The sequence below is a fragment of the Centropristis striata genome, chromosome 20, assembly GCF_030273125.1.
Source record: "Centropristis striata isolate RG_2023a ecotype Rhode Island chromosome 20, C.striata_1.0, whole genome shotgun sequence".
Taxonomy (NCBI): Eukaryota; Metazoa; Chordata; class Actinopteri; order Perciformes; family Serranidae; genus Centropristis; species Centropristis striata.
Window position 1 is genome coordinate 20,225,334 of NC_081536.1, and position 21,848 is coordinate 20,247,181.

Genomic DNA, 21,848 nt, shown 5'->3' on the forward strand with positions numbered 1-21,848 from the left:
TAGAGTGTATATTGTTGGCTCGAAGTAAAAAACTGTACATGCCAAGTAGCACCAATACAGAAAAACAAATCTATGCTCCCTCAACCTGATCCTATTGTATCCTCCCCCGCTGCCCTGAAATGATTACCAGGCTCTTCTGGAAGTTACTGTACACTACACTTTAGCAAGTTTCTTCAGTCTGTTTAAGAATATAGATTCCCAGACAAAAAGCCTAAAAACCGCTGCAGTATGTTCTAGTGGTTTAGAGTGAAACTGGCTGATCAGCAGTCATTTTCTCCGATACAGCACTCCTGCTTTCCTACTGGTTCCCCTCCATTAGACTCTTATCATCCAATTTCCCATTCAGCCTTGGATTACTCCCCCCCCCCTCCCCCTCTCTCTCTCTCTCTCTCTCTCTCTCTCTTTATGTCTGAGTCCATCCAATCTCTCCCTCCTCTTCCCCAAATTAGCCATTTTAACAACCTTTCAGAGAACTCTATCAGGCATCTCTCTCTTCCACTTAAGGCTGAAAGTGTAATCCAAACTTGTAAAGCTGAATTGGACTCGTCTCTCCGCTCTGAAGGACCCCTAAAGCTTGGAGGGGGGGTAGAATGAGAGATGAATACGAAGCAGAGGGAGCGATGATGGGTGAGCCAGATGGAGAGGCGAAGAAGAGCATATCAGAGTAGATTTGGGGTTGGATTGAGTGAGAGATGAACAGATTCATCAGCTGTTATTGGCTTGCTGTCTATGATGATGGAAAGCTTGTCAGTTCTCGTCTTAACAAATTTCAGAAATGTGTGCTGTCATTTTTCCAGATGTGCTGTAATTTATATCCCGTAAGCTTAATGGTGACTTTTAACTGTGACATGCATCATTTGAAAGACCTATAACATAATCGAGGATTTCGTAAATGATTTAGCTCAAAGCAAAGTTTCAGCACAGGAAAAGTGATAGATTTCTACGAGGCTGACACATTTATAATGGGGTGCACTGAGGCATGTTCATGCGCTCTTAAATTCTTAAAGGTGCTTGTAATTTATCAAAGAAAATGCATGTTAAGCCCTTTTCAGTTCACTCTTTGAAAATGATCCAGTGATTAACTTAAAAATTTTATTCATGACTTGTTTTCTTAATAATTTAAATACAGCAGACCGCTCTTCTATCTCGCCCTGCTTTTCAAACTCTCTGCAAGTCTTTTAACTACCAAAATAATAACTCAGCAGCTATTTTGTTTGTGATATTGTAATTCAGACATGTCACATGCAGCTGGTTGTTTTGTTATGTAGATTTCCTTTTTAATCTATTTTTCCTGCATAATGAACAATGCTAATGCTTGCTTCTCAGGGACAGGAGACCTGAGATCAGCTACAGTGCATCTGCGTTAACAAATGGGAAGGGAAAAAATCCCACTGCTCCCAGTAATGCAGACGGATAAAGATGATAACTTCATGTATTTGTCCGGCAGAACAATCAAACAGATAATTAATTTGATTTATATTATTTCCTCTGAGGAAATGATTGCATGATTGCTATGATTACATTAAAACGTGATTCCTCTTTAGCTAACACCAGTCTCATATATCCCTGATGTACATGTATAATTGTTTGGTGTCAGATGGCTGATAAGCAGATTAGCATTAATTTACATTCCCCTTGTGGAAGCGCAGAAACAATGTTTGGGGACTTGTCACATCCCCCGAAATTTTGTGCAGCTTTTAGCACCTTAACAGCCCGCTGTTAAAGGAGAGAACATTGACCCCAAATGAACTGAAGTTTGAATATTTAATTGTTCCCACTTTCGAACAAAAGTTTGAATTTTGAATAAAAAACTACTACAGTTTCTTGTCTCCTTGAACAGACATGAGACAGAATAAAATGGGATTGTGATGCATGACTGCACTATTCAGTAAACTGAAAAGACATTTACATTTTTTATATGTTGCACGCAACATGAGGTAAAGCATTTAATAGGATTTGGGTGCATCAAAGACCAGTGTGTGGCATCTAGCAGCAAGGTTGCACATTGCAACCAACAAAGCACCCCTTTCTTGGCCTTCAGGTAACATAAAAATGCAAAATGTCCACTCTAGAGCCAGTGTTTGGTTTGTCTCTTCTGTGCTACTGTTGAAACATGGAGGTGCAACTCATAAATACTTAATTTGTGCCAATAGTTTCCCCTAAATCCTGCACTAGTTTGAATTTTTTACAGCATCCTGCACCTTTTTGGCATTCTGGCTGTAGTTCGGTTTACATATGTTAATTAGTTGATGTCATTATTTAGCAACAATTATTATTTTGTGATACATAAATCTCCATCTAAAAACACCTGCAATATAACTACAATAAGTTTGAACTTAAAGAGTTCTGGTGCACAGAAAGCACACCACATGCACAATTCAGACTTCAGAATCTTTCTATAAATGTGGGCTGAAAGCTGACACAAAACAAGAACAACTACAGCCAGAACTGGCAGAGAAAAACAACTCAACAAGCCACAGAAATTAGGCTACTGAACTTACCAAATAACTCTCTTAAACAAGGCAGGACTGACGGAGGTAGCTTGGTGTTGGCATTTCTGAGACTCAGCAATCAGTATCTGTAACAACAAGGTACACATAAAACCCACTGTGAGATTAAAAGATCTAATATGTTGAAGCAAACTATTGGTGATCGGTCAAAATGTCAAGGAACCCCCAGGAGCAGCTGTCGTGACAGACATGGAGCAATGTAATAAACAAAGTACTGGCAGTATACATTCATTTGCATGAAACAGGGAGGCTATGGTAAAAGAAACATTTCATTAAGTCACTCAAATTTTAGGTAATGGATTTGAATTTACATATTAAGTGCGTTTACCATGACAGCAGTGTTCTGGTTTTACTCTGTGAAACATTGGACTTGACATTTACCTTTAAAATGAACAGCGTGCAGGGAGCAGTGCAGCAGTGATACCCATATTAATGTCCTGGCTGCTGTACCGCCAGAGCTCAGGGCAGCTCATGAGAGGGTGGATAATTTATATCAGATGTCAAGGGCTGACGCTGGCACATCCCATGCTGTTACACTAAGTGTGGTACAGCAGGCACACAGTATCACAAGCTTTGTAATTGGCATTGTAAGAAATATAATCCTTGTGATTTTTATATGTTGTTTAAAACATGTGAACGTGCTTTTGTCCTCACAGCTCTCCTAGGGTGTGAAATATGTTATTGCTTTTTGGAACGAGAGTTTATCATGTCGATCCAACTGTGTTGAACCATTATCATTCAGAGAGTGAGGGATTTTACATTTACGCACGCTCTCTTCCTCCGTCTTGCTGTCTCATGTATGCACACACACACACACACCGTGAAGTTTACACCACTTAGGTATTGGCTGCTTCGGCTGAATCACACCCATGAGTGCGCAGATGGGTTACAACGGAGAGGGACCAGCAGTGGACATCACAGACTGCATTAATCGATGAATCCCTTGCAGGCAGAGACGACTACCTCCCTGCTTCCTCCTCTTTTAAAGCCAAAGCATGTCTGCCTGTTTAAAGGACTCAGAAACAGCATTCATCATACCTCACAGCCATTACAGTGGAGTGATTTCTTTCAAAATAAGATTACCTCTCTCCTCCTCTTCCATCCATCCTTGTTTTTTCCTTATTGTGAGATGTTTACTGTAGCTGTCCTAGTTTTTGCTGTCTCAGAACAAAGACGGAGACTACACAGTGTAATGTGAGCATTTATCTTCTCTATAATTTCATCACAGATTGCTGTATTGGTTTCTCTCCTTGTTTCACTCCCCTTTTCATTTTACTAAAGCTCTCAGTTCAAGCTCTGTTGCTGGAATATGGAAGGATATTCACCCTCAGGAACACATGAGCCAACTTTACACCCAAGTTCTGCTTCATTTAACATATAGATTATCTTCTTTGAGGAGAAATCTGTCTGTTTTCATAGCAAAGGGGTTGGAGTCCTACAGTTTGACCCTTGGCCACGTTCCAAAACCTGACTTAGCTTTAGTTTAGCCAGGAATACATTTTCAAGCTACGAGTTGGCAACCAGCTCCTCAGCAGTGTGATGCCAGTACATTATCACCCGCAGCACATGCTCACCAGTGTGCCCTTGAGTGAAGCCCTCGATAGACCCCGGTCTGTCACACCTTAGCTGACCCTGTGGTCTGATGGATCCGAGTGCTAAAATCCATTTGGTATCACAGAGTCCTCGCCAGGGAGTTCACCAGCAGTGACTCCTTTTTGTTTTACAGCCAGAAATCTGAAAGAAAATATATGAAAAAATAAGTATTTAATACGACAAAATGATCAATCAAAAAAGAGGAAATAATATTCCAATACAGATTACATTCCAAATGAAATTCGGTTATATGGTGTACCACCACATCTGACCTTTGCTACAGTTTTAAACCCCATGTTATTCATTTATTTTCCAAAATTAGATTTTCAGCTGGCTAAGAGGGAAATCAATACACAACCACAACAAAAAACATCCCTAACTACCTTAGGACCTCATTTTAGATTTGAACTAATCAATAGTGTCATATTATTAATGGATCAAATGATGATGTGTAATGACTAATGCAGAGACAAGCCATCATTCCCCCAATATTCAAAATATGGTCAAATACCCCCTCCAATATATTGATAAAAATATAAATTAAAACAAACTTCAATGAACAATCACCACATTTCTAATTAATGATTAGAAAATATAATCATAAATTAACTGCCAAACAAACTGCCATTATTATAATGATCAGCTCTAGTATTACAGTGCAGACGAATCAGCAGCTCCCCTTGACTATTTTTTGTTTGTCTTCCTACTCTTTTAGTTCACCCTCTCTGCTCTTATCAGCATCATTTTTTCACATCACAGTTTTATCCTGTCCTGCTACAAATGGCAACTTGTGAAAGTAAGCACCTAGCTATCCATCCATCCATCCATCCGTCCGTCCGTCCATCCATCCATCTATCCATCCATCCATCCATCCGAGGTGTTCCCAGGCCTTAATGCTGAGCCCAGCCAGCATACGAAGTATCCTCATTTCAGCCTCTTGTATCTAAGACATCATTCTTTCCGGTCACTACCAAAAGCTTTGGAACTTGTAAATTGAGAGCTACGCCTTAGGGCTCAGCTTCTTCTTTACCATAACGGTCCGGTACAATGCTTGCATCACTGCTGACAATGCACCCAACCGTCTGTCCATCTCACGCTCCGTTCTCCCTTCACTAGTGAACAATAGCCTGAGATACTTGAACTCCTTCCCTTGTGGCACTAACTCACTTCCCAACCAGATGGGGCAGTCCACCGTTTTCTGGCAGAGAACCACAACCTCAGACATGGAGGTGCTGACTCTTATCCCAACCACTTTACACTCTGCTGCAAACTGCCCCAATGCATGCTGGAGGTCCCAGTCTAGCTGTTGAGCATATTAAAGCATTTAACAACTAAAGACTGAGATATTTCCCTCAGGAGTTGTCAGAGAAATGGAGTGAATATTGGACTTACATTCGTCAAGGGGCCGGAAACACGACTCCAAATGATTGATAGTGTTGCAAAGTCTTCTGCTACAAATAGGCCACCGGTGGCTAATATATTCAGTATAGGTGATAATATTTCAATGTTGTGCTTACAGTTTGTTCCACCGTCCCCAAGTGGTCATAAAAATCAATTGATACTGCTTGAAGATTATATTAATCACTTTTTCTCACCTTTTAATCACCTTCCGATCTAAGTTACAGTGGAAGAAAAACAGGAATACACAATCCAATACTTCACTTTCAGTTTTCAGTTTCTGTCTAGGCTTAAGTATTCTAATGCATCATTATTTAGAGATTATATAAATCGGTTGTTCACCTGTTTTATAGGATTTTATCAGGTTTGCTGTACATGACTTTTATTATGGGACCAACCACCAAATTTAATTGCACATTCAGTCATGATGACATGATGTCAATGATGGTACTGATAACACTAATGGGTGTAAAAGTATTGCATTGATTAAATTATAATAACAAAAATGCGTAATAAGACTCGTTAGTAAAATTCTAAACTGTGGTTTGTTGCAGCTGTGATCTGATGTTGTTGACCTGTTGTGTGTTGGACATCTGACCCTGTCTTGGCCGGATCTCACTTGTAAATTAGGTTTTTATCTCAGGTATCTTCCTAGTTTGATAAGTGTTATCTGTATAAATCAACTGTTTCTCTCCTGCTATGCACAAACTTGCAATACAAGACACCTTATAGCCCACATCCCTACCTACTGAGCCACCAAACTAATCTACATTATATTTAGCATATCATTCTGATAATAAAATATCCCCTCACATGAATTTGAGTCCATTCTCGGGCAGAAGTGCTTCTTCTAGTCTCTTGGAAAGCATTTTATACAGAAATGTAATCAACCATGGAGGTGCAGAATTTATGACTGAGCTCACCCTCTCCTCATTTAAATTTCTCTTATAAAATCTCGCTGGCAGAAATCGATGTCTAAGGCAGATACGGAGGAAATGTAGTGAGCGTTGGAGCTTGGTAATAGCTTGGTTCTGTGTGGCTGCAGATCTGGGGCCGCCACGCCTGATTCAATCTGTTGACTCCAGTGCTAAATGCCTCTGTCGCTTTCAGGCAGCCTGGAGGGGTAAAATTGGAACTGGAGACACATTAGGGAGAGCTCAGAGTCATGGTTAGCCAGATAAATTGACATAACACCTTGGCAGAAAGCGCTGGTATATTCACAGTGATATATACACAAAACCATTACAATGCAAAACAACCATCTCTGAGGACATTTTCCACATCATTTAACGTTCAGCTTGATGGGACAGTTTTATGATAAAGAGAAATACTTGACTCCAGATATATCTATTCAGTGAAATACTCTGAATCTGTCGTACAGTAGATTGGTTTTGCCTTTGTGTATAAAATAATAATAATGCTTGCTGCAACCACAGTGCATTACCCCACACAAGACTGCTGATGATTACAATAAAATGCACCCTGTGATTGCATAGGGAGTAGTGCTTCTGAGAAACCATCAAGAATACAGCAAAAAAAAAGGACTGACAAAAAATCCCTGACTAGGTGTAATTGAATCTGCATTGCTGACAGCTCTGCACATCAACCTTCAATTATTCCCAGCCTCTGCCAGAAGCAACCTGTACAAGATTTAATGATGCTTGATGGAATATGGGGGCTTGTGTGGTCTAGAAATCTTGATAACTCTCATTAGGCTAACGATCCAGAGAAGAGTGCTGTTCGCTAATTTGTCTTGGAGTAGTAAGAAAAAAGGAATGTTACCTCATATCAGTGGCACCCAAGCTCATAATAATTTTGCCACTAATGCAAACAGATAATTGCTTTGTGAAATACCATGAACCTCATATTGATTTCCTCAGCATTTTTTCCATTAACAGGTATGTAATGCTCAACCTAAAGATGCTCTTTTTGACCCGAAATTTGACATCATTATGTTCCTTTTTTACTCTTTTCACAGGGTAGTGCTTGTGGAGAACATCCCAGAAGACATCTCCTTCTTAGACAATGGTACATCACACCTCCCTCTCTCCGGGGGGCTCTACAGCTTACTGGACCGAGCTAGGCGGGTCGTTGAGATAGTTTCCCCGCTGTGGCTCCTCAACTCCTCCGACTATGAATCCAGCTTCCAGCCTGCTGCCAGACAGGTAAAACCAGAACAAGTCTTCAGAGACTCGACTCTGCAGAAGTTTATTTAAATTCTGTGTCAGTTTTACTTTTTATCAGTCTCCTCATTGTGTCGTTCTCTCTTTGCATAATAATCAGAGTTGGAAGTAGTAGATTGTTTTCTAAAGTAATAAAATAAAGTGGAAACTTGTCCTCCATTTCAAATGTACTTAAAGACACAATGAGTAAGATTTTCCTAATAAAAAAAGAAAAAGAAAATCCCTCTCAAATGTTGGTGGTGTCTTTATCTTCAGAGACTCTGCCCTCTGTTCATATTTTCTCTATCTTTTGGCCTAGCTGACACTGTAATTATTGTGTCTGGACCCAAATACAATGCCTATTAGCTAGCTCGAATTAAGAGCGCTAAAATCGCTGGATGTCGTTGAGACATCAAGACAACAAGGAGGGACACTTCAACATGCTGAGATCTTCTGAGAGACACCCTAGTTTGCTGTGAAATGATTTTGTTAAAAGCTTAATCTCAGAAGGAAATACAGTTGCTTTGGAGTCAGAAGTACATTATCTTCCTCTGAAATGTAGTGGAGTGGATGTGTAAAGTAGCATAAAATGGAAAAGCAGAAATGTAGAACATCAAAGATTATACATGTACATGAAAAGTATGACAGAAAAGTTGAGGTGATTTACATTATTTTTGTTAGCTGTCATCGTGGCTGTTCGTTTTTATCCACTGGTCATTAAGCCGACATTACAGCTGCATGTCATATTCATCATATCCTGAAAGGACATTAAAGGTTCTGCTTCAGCCAAATTACACAATAAAGTCAAAGTAGACCAAATGTCAGCTTGATATAAGTGAACAGACACAAATGAGCACCAGAGCACAAAAAAATCAATAACTGTCCCTGTAGAATTATAGCCCTCTTGCTGGTAAAATACTAGTCTGGTTTATTTTCAGGGCGCTGGAAGCGAGCTATTCATACTGGATATGAACTGGATGTGTGTAATTGGCAGGTGCCTGGAGGGTTGGCCAGACTGTGTGCACGCACACACAACCAAACACACACATACACACACACACACACACACACATAGATCTGTTTTAAAGACCAGAGCACGTCAGGACTAATGAAAGCCTGAGGCTGTTGATTGGAAAGTAATAGCTCCTTTCTGAGGCCTCGGGGCAGAGGAGAGCTAATGGCCTTTCAGCCTCCAGCTCTCTGAAAAAAGCTGCCAAAAAAGACAATTCATCGAGAGAGAGGCTGCACCAGAAAATTGAATATAATGTCAAGGCAAATTTGCAAGTGGAGATGCACTTGTTACAGTCATTTGTGCTGCATGTCATGTTTTTATATATCATATATCATATCATATATCATAATCACTGGATATCTTGTGAAGCCACTGTTATCTATCACTCTTATCTATCTCATTTGTAAATGCTATGCATTTAAGAGGAATCAATAAGAGATGATTGAGTTTTACCCCTACTGACCTCTTAGTTTCTGAAAAAACACTTTCAAACCGAAAAGTCTTTGGATTAAAATAAAGCTTTCACTGTGATTTAAAATAATCTGTTCACAGTGAAACAGTGAGTCATACATAAAAGTTTATGGTTTTACTTTTTACTCAATTTGTTGTTCTCCAGCAGGAAGTATGTAATTAGGTTTATAAAATGAGAACAGGTAGTCGAATAAACAAAAAAAAGAGTGAATACCTGAGAGAAACTAGACATCAGAGTCGCTGGCTACAGACAAAGGACCTCTGGGAAATGCAGCACAAAAATAGCACATAAAAAATGATGGCACGATATTAAAGTAAATCTAAGCAATGCACAAGAATCCTGTCTGAATACACAGAGCGTGAATTCCATGTGACAGCAGGTTTTATGGTGTTCTCCCCGCAGGGCAGGGCTCTGCTGTCCAGGCTGCAGGGGCTGAAAGCTAAAGGGATCACGCTGAAGATTTCCAGCGGGATGATCGACTCCACTGAGCTGGAGACGCTCGCCAAACACTGTCAGCTCCCACTGTATTATACATTCTGTGTGTCTGTGTTCAAACATGCTGCAGCTTAGCTCTGTCTGTTGACTGTTCACTCTGCCTATTTGTCCTGATCAGCTCTTTTAAGCTCTCACTCGCTTTCCATCTTGCCCTGCATCTGTCTTTGCATCACATTTTCTTGTTGATCCTATTTATCTGTGGCCAAATATATTTCTCATTGTCTCATATGCAATCTCATTTATTTCAACATATTTGTCTTTCTACCATTTGTCTTTTTACTTGATCTATGTTTCTTGCTTTCACTCTCAACTTCCAGATGCTGAAGTCCACTACGTGAACACAACAGCGTTGACCAGAGGCCACCTCTACTCTTCTTTCTGGGTGGTTGACAGGAGACATATCTACATCGGCAGCGCCAGCATGGACTGGAGATCCCTAGCCACAGTATCTAAGATTCATCACACACCACAGCACACACAGAAACACAAATCAACATATGCACACCAGTGGTGAAAAAATTCAGATCACTTATATAAGTAAAAGTACTAATACCAGACTGCAAAATTCCCCTTCAAAATACCCCAAACTCCCCTACAAGTTAAAGTTCTCCATATGCAGAATGGCCCCACTCAGATTGATTGATTTACTATATATAATATATAATAATATAATATATTATTATATACTATTTGTATTAATGCATTTATATAGGTAGCATTTTAATTTTTAATATAAACAACACGTACCTCAAAGTTGTACTTAAGTGATAATGCTATCACTGTGTTCATTTTATTTTCACGGTATAGGTGCTAATGTAATGTAGGGCAAGGAAAAATAGTTTTACTTATGTACCATGGCTTTACCACGAAATCAAAACTTAAGTGTAAGTCCACCTTAAACAGAGTCCAAACTATAGCTACTGCCACCTACTGTTGAGGAACGCGGGCCATTTGTTAATCACTGTGTGTTTGTGGATTCTCTCGATAAGAATGTCTCAAAAATACGTCATTGAGGAAAGAGATGCGTGTGTGTGATTGGCGATCCACAAATGCTGAGTCACACTTCACAAGCAGAATTTTCAGTTTTACAAATGTCTTTTTTGTTTTTACAAATGGAAAATTGGGTATTTACAAATACACAATATATTTACAAATACACATGTATTTGTAAAAACCAAAATACAAGTTACAAATTAGAAATTTGTATTTGTGGATAGCAAAACACGTGTGCAAATCAAGGACTATTTGTAGATCACCCTCTGTGCATTTGCAGATATTATTGAGACAAATTTAAGCCCATAAAAAATCAGGGTCTGTAACTACTGGATGCAGTTTCAATAAACATTTGAAAAATAACTACGGGACACAGGTGAAGTACAGTGTCACATAGAATTTGGCATGTATGGAAGTTCATTTACAGGGTAACTTAAGATCCAAACACTTTGTGTTTGCTGAAAGTTTGTTTGACCCATCCAACCACCTCCTTTCTTGTTATCAGCAGTCATCAGCCCATACGAGTCTGCTTGCTGGAAACTAGTCAGTTATACTGAGTTAAAAAAGCTGCAGTTTCCTCACTATTACACTCTAAAACCACTTCTCTAAGGCAAGGGCAAAAAAATCCTGGTTAAGATAGTTTGCAAAGTAAAAAAATGTAAGTAAAGGTGTTACAAGTACGAAAAGCACCAAAAGTTATATTCTTACGTTGGTCACGTAAAAACTATGGGCTGGCCACAGGGCTGCATCATAATCTCATCAATTCTAAAGCTAAACTGCAACACAAATTCTGCAAATTGTTACACGCACAAATCACAACTTACACCCTCTGTTGTCATTTTGTATCCAAAAGATTAACATGAGATTTAATTACATAACAAGTTATGTATCCCCCAATGTGAAGTGCTTTGATAATGTTCTACTGGCTCAGACTCAAAAACACATTTGAAGTTTCCAGCCCTCTGATGCAAAAGGGTGTCCCTCTTGAAAACATGTATCATCTGAAATAACTTACAGTTAGTAAAGCAATCACCTGTTAGCAGATTTGAGAAATATAGCCTGATGTTAGATATTTATCACCACAGGTAACATATAAGTCCTTTACTTTCAATCATTTTTCACAATCAATGTTTACAGGAGCCTAAAGGTTGCATTTTTGAGAGTGGATTTAGATTATTTTCAGATATATATTAAGATCCAGTTTATTTATTTACTGACACACACTGCATTTGCACTTTTGCACTTAAACACACAAGATAACAAGAATATATTTCTGCATAAGTTAAAAGTCAGTGTCTTCTAATAGTCGTAGATGGCGGGGAGTGGATGGGTGTGGGTGTTTTAGGGGGGGCATGCGAGGTGAGATTGCATCCAAAAATAGAAAGTGGCCATTCTTTCATCTTTTCCTTCAAAGCTGAGATTCTTGCACAGTTCATTAAAGTGTGGACCCATTTGTTAGGCAGTTTTATCTATCTTTAGACACCTAGAGATACAAAAGGACATTGTGCATGATGGTGTGATTTGAGGAAGATGGAAGATTGTGTCAAATAGGACTTTGGGATCTAAGCTTTATTTAGGAATACTTTGCTCATGTAAACACTACAGGGAGAGGAAAGATGTGTGGTAAGAAGGCCATTTAGAAACGGAAAGGCTGAAATTGAGAAGTGCCTCTTTGGAATGAAAATGCAGCAAAGAAAAAGCTGTGATGACGGGCAGACCTGCAATTGTTTGTGTGTGTGTTTGTGTGTGTGTGTGTGTGTGTGTGTGTGTGTGTGTGTGTGTGTGTGTGTGTGTGTGTGTGTGTGTGTGTTTGTGTGTGTGTGTGTGTGTGCGTGTGTGGCTAGATGGATGTATAGAAGAAATTTGTGTTGATAATAACAGACACTGATGTAACTGCGGTGATCTCTAACAGAGACTGTGTTTGCTCCCCAGAGGAAGGAGCTGGGTGTGTTGGTGTACGACTGCAGCTGTCTGGCTCTGGACCTCCACAGAGTGTTCAGTCTCTACTGGGGGCTCCAGTATAAAGACTTCATCCCCTCCTTCTGGTCCAAGCGCGTCTTTGCCCTCTACAACAGGGACGAACCACTGGAGCTCACTCTGAACAGCACAAAGGCTCAGGCCTACGTCTCTGTGAGTGACAGTTATAGTATTAGTTTGTATTGTGCGTTCGTCCATGTTAAGAGAAGAGGTTTACAATGCCAACCTATAATTTAGGAGGCATTTTATGTTGTTGGCACAAGTAAAGGAAGGCTTGTGTAAGAGTCCAAAAGCCAAAACATTTATTTAAACTAACAATAAAGCAAGCATTAAAAACAGACAGGCATCTGTCAGTTTCATGTGACTGCTTCTTGGCTTGTATTTGCTGTTCAAAGTTATATCGAACAGGCTCAAATAAATATATCAGATAATAGCATTCAATTGCCTTCTATTACCTACACTCATTGCTGGAAGAAGCATTCAGATCCATGAGTGAAGTAAAACTACTGATAGCACACTGCAGAATTACTCCTGCATTCAAAACTTACTTCAGTAAAAGTACAAAAGCATCAGCATCATATTGTACTTAAAGTATCAAAAGTAAAAGAACTGTGATTGTGCAGACTGGCCCTACTCAGATTGTTTTATATTTTCCAACTATACACGACTTGTATTTTTATTTTCTCATTTCATCACATTGTCCCAATCATTTCATGGAAAGAGGTAAAAAATATTTTATTCAAACTTTATGGGGGCAGCCGTGTATTATTGGATTATTGTCTTTGATGCATTAATGTAAGCAGCATTTACTGCTATCCAGGTAGGGCTTAATCTAACTACTTTATATACTTGTATTGGTTTTATTTCATAAACGTGTAATCATTTTACATTCATCATATTTTTTCATGTCAAATCTTGACTTGAAAGTAACTAAAGCTGGCAGTTAAATGTAGTAGTGGAGTAAAAAGTACAATATTTATGAATGGAAATACTCAAGTAAAGTACAAAAGTACAGTATTTGAGTAATTGTACTTAGTTACATTCCACCACTGCCTACACCCAAATGGATTTGATACACTATAATTAGTGTTTCACATAAATAATTGCCATGTGTTTGGTTCAATTTGGCCTGACTGGGATTTGTTTTTTTATATCACTTCAATGTATTTTGACATTTGCAGTTAACGACTGCATTTAATTGAGATGAGCTAGTTTCAGAGCTTTGCACACTGTGCATGCTGGTTCACTGGCATAGTTTACTGGGACACCTTGGGGAACTGAGCCATCCTTAAGGAATTAGGACACCCAAAATACAGTGCTCTATATAATCAATAGTGAGTGATTTCTGACACAGACCAAGATACTTAAAGGCCCTGCACACCCACACAGGTTTTTTGGACTTACTCTGACTGATTAGATCTCAGCTCAGGTTGATGTTGGCCAGGGTTATGATGGGATAAAGGTCACCAGTAAGGGAGATAAAACCTTAAGGCCGCGGTCACACATACACTAATGAGTGACCGTCGTCTGCCAAGGTGATATGTGGGCAGTCCAGGATGTGACACACGCAGTCAAACGGATTACAAACCAGCACTCTGATATCCGTAGGAATCTATTTATACTATACTTTATAACAAGAGGCTGTAACTTGTTAAAGTACAGCACGCTCAAGTGTAGCAACCCTCTCCAACGGAGGTGACAGTTCAGTACATGTTTCATGCCGAGTGTCTCTGCAGGACACTGTCTTTCAGTGTCATCTTCCTGGAGATGAGTGATGATGAAGTCACTCTACCTGCAGAGGCCCAGCAGATGATTTGGCTGCGCTGTCCATCTTTAGAAGATTAATATCAACACAAAAAAGCACATACATTTGTGTGTCTGTCAGCAAAACTGGAAATTCAAGTCTTCATACACACACACACGCAAAACAAAGGAATGCAATAAAATCTTAATGGTCATTTTGGTGAACACTAAAGACAATGGGAGCTGAGATGGTTCTTTTGATGATAGTATTGCTATAAATGATCATGATGGTTATTCTGCATATTATTTAGACTCCTTTCTGAGTCACTGTGGTAATAAACATCTGGTTACACAATGCTCTAATCGTCTTTTATGTGTTTCTTTTCAGTTACCTAACACCTTACCTAACAGCCTAATTATCTTTGCCTGTGTTTCCTCTTCTGATGACAGAGCTCCCCAAATGTTTTCATCCCCAAAGATCGTAGCAGTGATCTCGAAGCCATTTCAAGAGTCATCCAGGAGGCTCGCCATTTCATATATATCTCCATGATCGATTACCTGCCCCTCCTCAGCCACAGTGCTCAGAGGTGAGACACTGTGCAGCCGTTGGTCTCCTTTTTAAATATCTTTAGACAGGCATTTATCTTCAAAAGCTTGGGAGCTTTGCGGTTCATGTGATTAAACCCTGCGTGATTTGTCTGTGTGTTTGTATCTGTGCCAAGGTACTGGTCCCGTATCGACGGTCTTATCCGGGAGGCTCTGATCCTGAGGAAGGTCCGGGTCCGTCTGCTGATAAGTTGCTGGGAAAAGACTCATCCACTTACTTTCAACTTCATCTGGTCTCTGAAGAGTCTGTGCATGGAGCAGGCCAACTGCTCACTGGAAGCTGTAAGTACACAGCCATCACATACTATTTTCAACTCTACAGATATGCTTTATCAATGCTCACTGCGCGTGTGTTTGTGTGTGTGTAGAAGTTCTTCAACCCCAGAGTGCAGCGGGATGGCAGTCTCCAGGGGATAAACCACAACAGGTTTATGGTGACAGACAGAGCCATTTATTTAGGTGAGCTCATCGACTAGACTTCATGACTCTGTCCTACATGCTTCTGCTGACCTCGTGCAGATCTCAACCACAAATTGTGGCTTTTACATCCTTGTTTTCTGTACGGATTAATCAGTCAACATATTAATCAATCTACAACCTCCAGGGCTGAAAAATGAAGCATCAGTTGTACAAATGGCCACATTTATGACAACTCAGATATCACAATACCAGAAAATGAGTTGCTGATAGCAAAATACCACAACTGTTTTTGTAAAAACTAAAACAATAACTCTATTTTGAAAGGTGAAAGAAGAGGTGACGGCTTGGAGGTTATTTGAGAATTCTCTTTGCAACAATGTTAGACTAAAACAAAGCATGCATGTAGGCTGAAATTTAACTGTGGTGACCGATTGCAATTAAGGGAAACTTATCCCGGTATCACTGGGAGTGGTAGAAGTGGTCAAATTTAACCATTGATCACAGCCCTACAAGTGAGGGCTTAACCATTATGGATTAGCTAGGAGTAGCCAAATGTATAGGAGACATCACTGAGACTACTTCATGTTGTAAACAGTCTATGGTATTAATTGTTGAACTTTAGAGGTACTGATATTTATGTGATTGAATTTTGAAAAAGAGCCAGGCTAGCGGTTTCCCCTTGCTTACAGACTTTTTGCTGAGCTAAGCTAATCACCTCCTGGCTCCAGCTCTGTACTTAACACGCAGACATGACAGTGGTATCGGTCTTCTCATCATTTTCACTCTCAGAAAGAAAGGAAAGTATTTCTCAAAATGGTCAACAATGTACTTCCAGAAAGTTAAAAACAGGGAAGAAAGGTCCTCGATTTATTATATATATCCACTGGATACAGTGTCAAAAAATTGTTATTTGGTCATCTTGGCGTGGTGTTTTTGTCTTATTTGTGTGGGGGCTTTTTTACACAAAACTTTGAGGACTTACCTGTTTCTTCCTCTGACAGGTAACCTTGACTGGGTGGGGAATGAGTTTACCTTTAATGCAGGTGCAGGCCTCGTGATCAGTCAGCCAGAGGGGGTCGAGGAGAGGAACTCTACAGTGGTGGAGCAGCTCCGGGCTGCATTTGAGAGGGACTGGTTTTCACGCTACACCCGCTCGCTGCAGGCCAATAAGATCCCCGTCTGCAACAAGCACCAGATCAACAGGCTGGTGCCAGTCAAAACCAGCCACATAGACAACGGACCAGTGCCTATTAGAGCAGGCCAGCACGATAACGGACCTGCACCAATGAGACACAGTCACAAAGATGATGAAAAGGGAGTTAAGACAAAGCACCATGAAGACAGACTCAGCAAAATTAATCACCAAGGCAAGGCCAGTGGATTGGTGCCAATAATAGACGGTTATCAAGAGAGGGGACGAGTCAGAATGAGTCACATTGACAACAGACAGGTACAAATCAAAGATAATTACCATGACAATCCAATGGATCCACCCAGTCAGTCAGCTGAGAGCAGCGGCAGCAGAGAGACCTTCAACGGGTCCCTGTGACCACAGAGGTTCATAACTAAATGATGAGAACTGCTCTCTGCCAGTTACAATGGACTGGAAACACTGGCTCTTTGTAGCATTTTATTGTTATTTTAAAGAAAACATTGAAGATTTAAGTAATATCTGGTTTGCAGGACTTGATCATGTTCACAGAAGAACTCAGGAAGGAAAGTCAACTGCAGTTTGGCACTTTTGATGGATTTTTTAATACTGAAACCAAAACATTTGGTAAAGAAGAAACCGTTCTTAATATACTGAAATATTAACTTACAACCTTACTTATTTAATCTTTTTTCTCTCCTTGTTGACATCTATCAAGCAAAGGAAACAGATTAAATCTTATTGATTGCCTCATTATTGTATGTCACTTTAGCTGTGTGTGGCAGTCATAATTTATCACCCTTTAAAAGGGGGAATGACGCCTGCATGCCTATGCAGAGATGGAAGCACGTGTAGCTACACTAGCTACGTTTAGCATAAAGATACACCCCAAAGTAGTGGAAGATTTACTCCACGGCTTTACATGCTGTGGATCTCTTAACGCCTCCACCAAGGAGGTCATGTATTCAGTTTGGTTTGTTTGTCTGTTTGTCAGCAAGATTGTGGAAAAACTACTTGCCCAATTTTTATGAAACTTGGTGGAAGGACGGAACATGGGCCAAGGGAGAACTCATTCAATTCTAAAATGGATCAGAATCGACAGGCAGACACAGGAATTATTTTTCACTTTCGTTAACATTGCAAGAGGGCATGGCAGAGGTCTGTGGACACTGAGTACTGCACTCAGACTTGTACACAATACTTTGGCCTCTTGTAAATAGTTAATGTGCGGCTCCAGCTAATTACTGAAAGATTATATATTACCACTGAAAACTTCTGATATTCAACCCTGACCAAATCAGGCCAAAAACAACAATTTAAAAAACTGTTAATTAACTCTAATGTTGAATGACATTAACAGAAACAGACAACCTTTTGTGTACATGTAAACACAGATTCCTCTCAAGGGAAATGTTTGTGCTAAGAAGTCAAATATTTCGATTTAATTTCATTGATGAACATTCCCATTAGTCCTATAATGGAAGGAATTCATATTGAGTGCTGACCCAAAGCTGAAGAGCACTAAAGGGACTCATCAAATCATGTCCACCATGATTTCATCTCAATGGCAGAAACACTCTTTAGACAGCGGTTACATAATCCAGGATCTGATGCATCATATATCTCTCCACAGCAGGACGTTGTATATCACAATGTTTTATTTGGTGGAGGTCATAATTGAATTAGAAGATGCTCTTGTTCTGCTGTGTTTATTACATGACACCATTTGTACCCTAAGGTGTGAAGTTTTCCATTGAAAATCTACAGCCTTCATTAGTTTAAGTGGAAGGCAGGTATTCTTCCCAGGAGGATGAGGGGCGATTGATCTCATCGGCTCCTTATAGAAAATCATTCCAGCTAAAGAAGACGAATTGAATGGTTATCTATAACATTTCTTCCGAATGCAATGTTGTGACTTATTGAACAAAAACTAAAGGAGCTGTAAGACACAGGGGCCAGAGGGTCTGTGCTGTCAGCCAAATCAATACAATGAATTTTTAACAGAGCTTGACAGTTGCAGCTACTGCAGTTTAACCTCAAGGACATTGTTGCCTGTAATGTCTTGCCTGTGACTGAATATATACTACGTTTACCATGTGGAGGTAAAAAAATATATATATATATACGAATTTTAGTAAAGAACGACTAATTTACTGTTGACTGAAAGCTTGTAGCGACCTTCATTTGCATCTTGAATGATTGCATGACCTTTACACACACTTTGCTGTGAGTGCAACTTTGTGCAACAATGCCTGTGAGTTTATAATGTGGGGACATTTTGTTACTTCCAAAGCCATTAATCAAGGTAACAGGAAAACATTTCCAGAGAGAACTACATAGCAAAGTCCTATATCAACAATATGGTCAGTGCTTTAATGTGAAAGCAGCACAGGTATAATTAGGGTTTTGTCTGCATTTACTTGGCAGGAAGACAGATTGCATACTTTAATTCTACCATTGTTGCAGTCAGAATGCATAGAGGCTTCAGTTGTAACCAGAATTAATTATAAACAGGAAGTCAAATGTTGTAAAATTTGGTCATAAAGTAATTCATGATATGCTCCCTATGATGTACAGTCAGGAAACATGTAGCTGACCCACTAATATCAGTGGAAAAATCAAACATTTGTCAGTCAAAAACATAGCACTTGACAATAATCTGGTCATGATGGATAACTTCTGCCATCTAGAGGATGTCCTGAGAAAGAGCATTTCTTCTTACTTGCTACAATATGATGCTTTATAAAAACAGTCTTTTTTAAAATACATCGTAACAACTACTGTTTATATGCCAATTCTAATAAAATGTATAAAAGTCAGCAACATGGGAATGCAAGTGATTTTCCTGCCAAAGTTTGAACTTAAATTATGTTCATAGCTACTGTTTTGGTATGAGGTGATCAGAAGACAACATATATTGTACTCACAGTATAGTAAGAGAAGTTAACATTAAATAAAGTGTAAATCAATAGCAATGTGATTATTAGTAATTAATTTACTACCCTGATTCCAAAGAAATTGGTACAATGTGTAAAACGTAAATAAAAACAGAATGGATCAAATTCAGAATTCAGAGTGTATATGTAAAAACAAAAGTTTTATCATTTTGAACATTAGATACGTATTGTCTTTCTACAGTTTTTATTGATTATATGTCACAAAGATTTTGAAAATTATCACATTCTGTTTGGTTTACGTTTTAGACAATATCCCAACTTTTTTTTGGAATCAGGGTTATAACAGTCCATGTTTAAAATGACATGCACAAAACAAAAAAATGACTTTCTCATGCTGCTGTATGTATTCTCTCTTTCAGTGCAAGACACAATTCATCCTCGTATATCACACTAACACTTATATGAAGCAAACACAATCATTTGTTTCTCCATACAGAGTGAGTAGAACCTGAAGATCTCAATAATAATGTCTACATATTTTCTTGCGAAGCACTGCGTCGACACACTGTATTGCTTGTGATCTGACAGCTGGTCTGGAGTCAGATTCAGTACTTTACGCTGCTATTTCTATCTATGATTGTTACACTGGGGGCAGGAATGCTACTAATGCACCCTGTACCAAGTCTTTGTGTATATTACTTGTTTATTTGTTTTCAAACTATTTTTATAGTTAAAAACAGTGAGCATTTTGCCGTAAGCAGGGACCAGGACCTTCAATGGCATATTTTCAGACTTATTGTTGCTCTGGAACATATGCCAAGGTTTGAAATCAGCAAACGTTTACAATCTGCTACATGCAAATTACAAACCCAAGCAAAAATAACAAAGCAAACAAAAGAAATGTTTCTGTATCACCTGTCTGTCTGTCTGTCTAGTCCTCCAGTGAGATTTAAAAAATTGAGCAAAAAGAGGCAGAAGGGGAGGTGGGTTTGATGTAGCTGTAACATTAAACAGACTGAAGCACTGTTACTGACTGGTTCAATTTAAATGCTCACTGTAAAAGCTTTTTAATGTCGCCTACCTTTATATCTATTGAATTGTTTTGGCATGACTGCTGCTTGCATGCCCTGCCTTTATGAACTGTGCACAGTAGCTATGAGCCTTTATAGAGATAATGATAATATTGAAAGCTTAAATACCTTTAAAAATACACAAGGAATGTATATTTATTGAATACTCTTGTTAATGCACACTACTGAATTATATGATCGCTACGTTTTTACTCTTAATAAAAAAAAATCTTTGGTTTTTGAATTTGTTTGTGTGGGTGTGTTTGTGCTTAAGTGACTTGTGTTCCCTTAACACAAAGGCTGTTAATTAAAGCAGGGTGGCTTACCTCAGAAGTTAATCCTCAGTACATCACTGCACTGTGGCTGTCAGTCAGGCTGTATATGTGTAGTCTGAATGGCTCAGCAGAGGAGTATTCAGGTTACAGCAGGGACATATTCACTGACTGCAGACAGAATAATAACCAATTATTTTTACCAGAACCCAATTCACTGTAAGCGGCACGTACATTTTGAATCCTTTGTTTAATTCCACCCATAAAATACAGAATTCATAAACTTGCAGGCAGGCAACATGTTACAGCTGTGACATATGTGCATTTGCATTATTGATCAGTAGTGGAATGTAACTAAAAATATGATGGGTTTTTTTACATAGTAATCATCAAGAGTTTATAAAATATAATGCATAGTAAAAAAAATGTTGTGCAAAAATATAATTTAATGATATGTTACATTGGCTATTGGAAAAATAGATATTTTACATTACACATTTGCACATTTTCCTGATTATAATTAGCTGACCTACTTTTCCCTATGAATTAGTATTTTAATGTGGCATTAATACTTTTACTTAAGTAAAGGATCATATTTTTACATATTGTTACTGTTTATATTTTTAAATATTTTTGTATATTGACTTTTTCTATCCTTTATATTTTCTATTTAAACTACTTTTTTTGGGTTAGGGTTAGGGTTTTTGACAGAATTACTTGTCTTAATCTGTATCTATATTTTAGTACATATGTTTGCTCTTATTCCACCTTGAATGTGAATATATATATCGTCACACTGTTAAAATAATCGCCTAAGTCATTTTTTGTCAAAATTGTTTTTTTGTTGTTGCCTAAATCATCTCCTCATGACGCCAGCCACCTATGGTAAAATCGCCTACGTCCTCAGTTGATCAGATCATGTGATTTTACCCCTTTAAGATAATGGCCTATGTCAAGTGTGTGACTTACGTGGATTTGAACATGCCTTTGTGACTTAAGCAAGATATGGTAACACTTTATTTTGAAGGTGTCTACAGTGGCATGAGCGTGTCATAAACATGACATGGGATGCGTCATG

General features: G+C 38.9%; 1 protein-coding gene across 1 annotated transcript in view; it reads left to right on the top strand.

Moving 5' to 3' along the window:
* LOC131993569 (inactive phospholipase D5-like) overlaps positions 1 to 20,742 on the top strand; it is a 49,940-nt gene extending 29,198 nt beyond the window's left edge. The window contains exons 3-10 of the mRNA XM_059359533.1: positions 7,480 to 7,666; positions 9,550 to 9,658; positions 9,960 to 10,087; positions 12,568 to 12,765; positions 14,806 to 14,942; positions 15,078 to 15,243; positions 15,330 to 15,420; positions 16,383 to 20,742. Coding sequence (XP_059215516.1) covers positions 7,480 to 7,666; positions 9,550 to 9,658; positions 9,960 to 10,087; positions 12,568 to 12,765; positions 14,806 to 14,942; positions 15,078 to 15,243; positions 15,330 to 15,420; positions 16,383 to 16,930 — 1,564 coding nt within the window. The 3' untranslated portion in view covers positions 16,931 to 20,742. The remainder of the gene's footprint in view (positions 1 to 7,479; positions 7,667 to 9,549; positions 9,659 to 9,959; positions 10,088 to 12,567; positions 12,766 to 14,805; positions 14,943 to 15,077; positions 15,244 to 15,329; positions 15,421 to 16,382) is intronic.
* Positions 20,743 to 21,848: the final 1,106 nt, after the last annotated feature.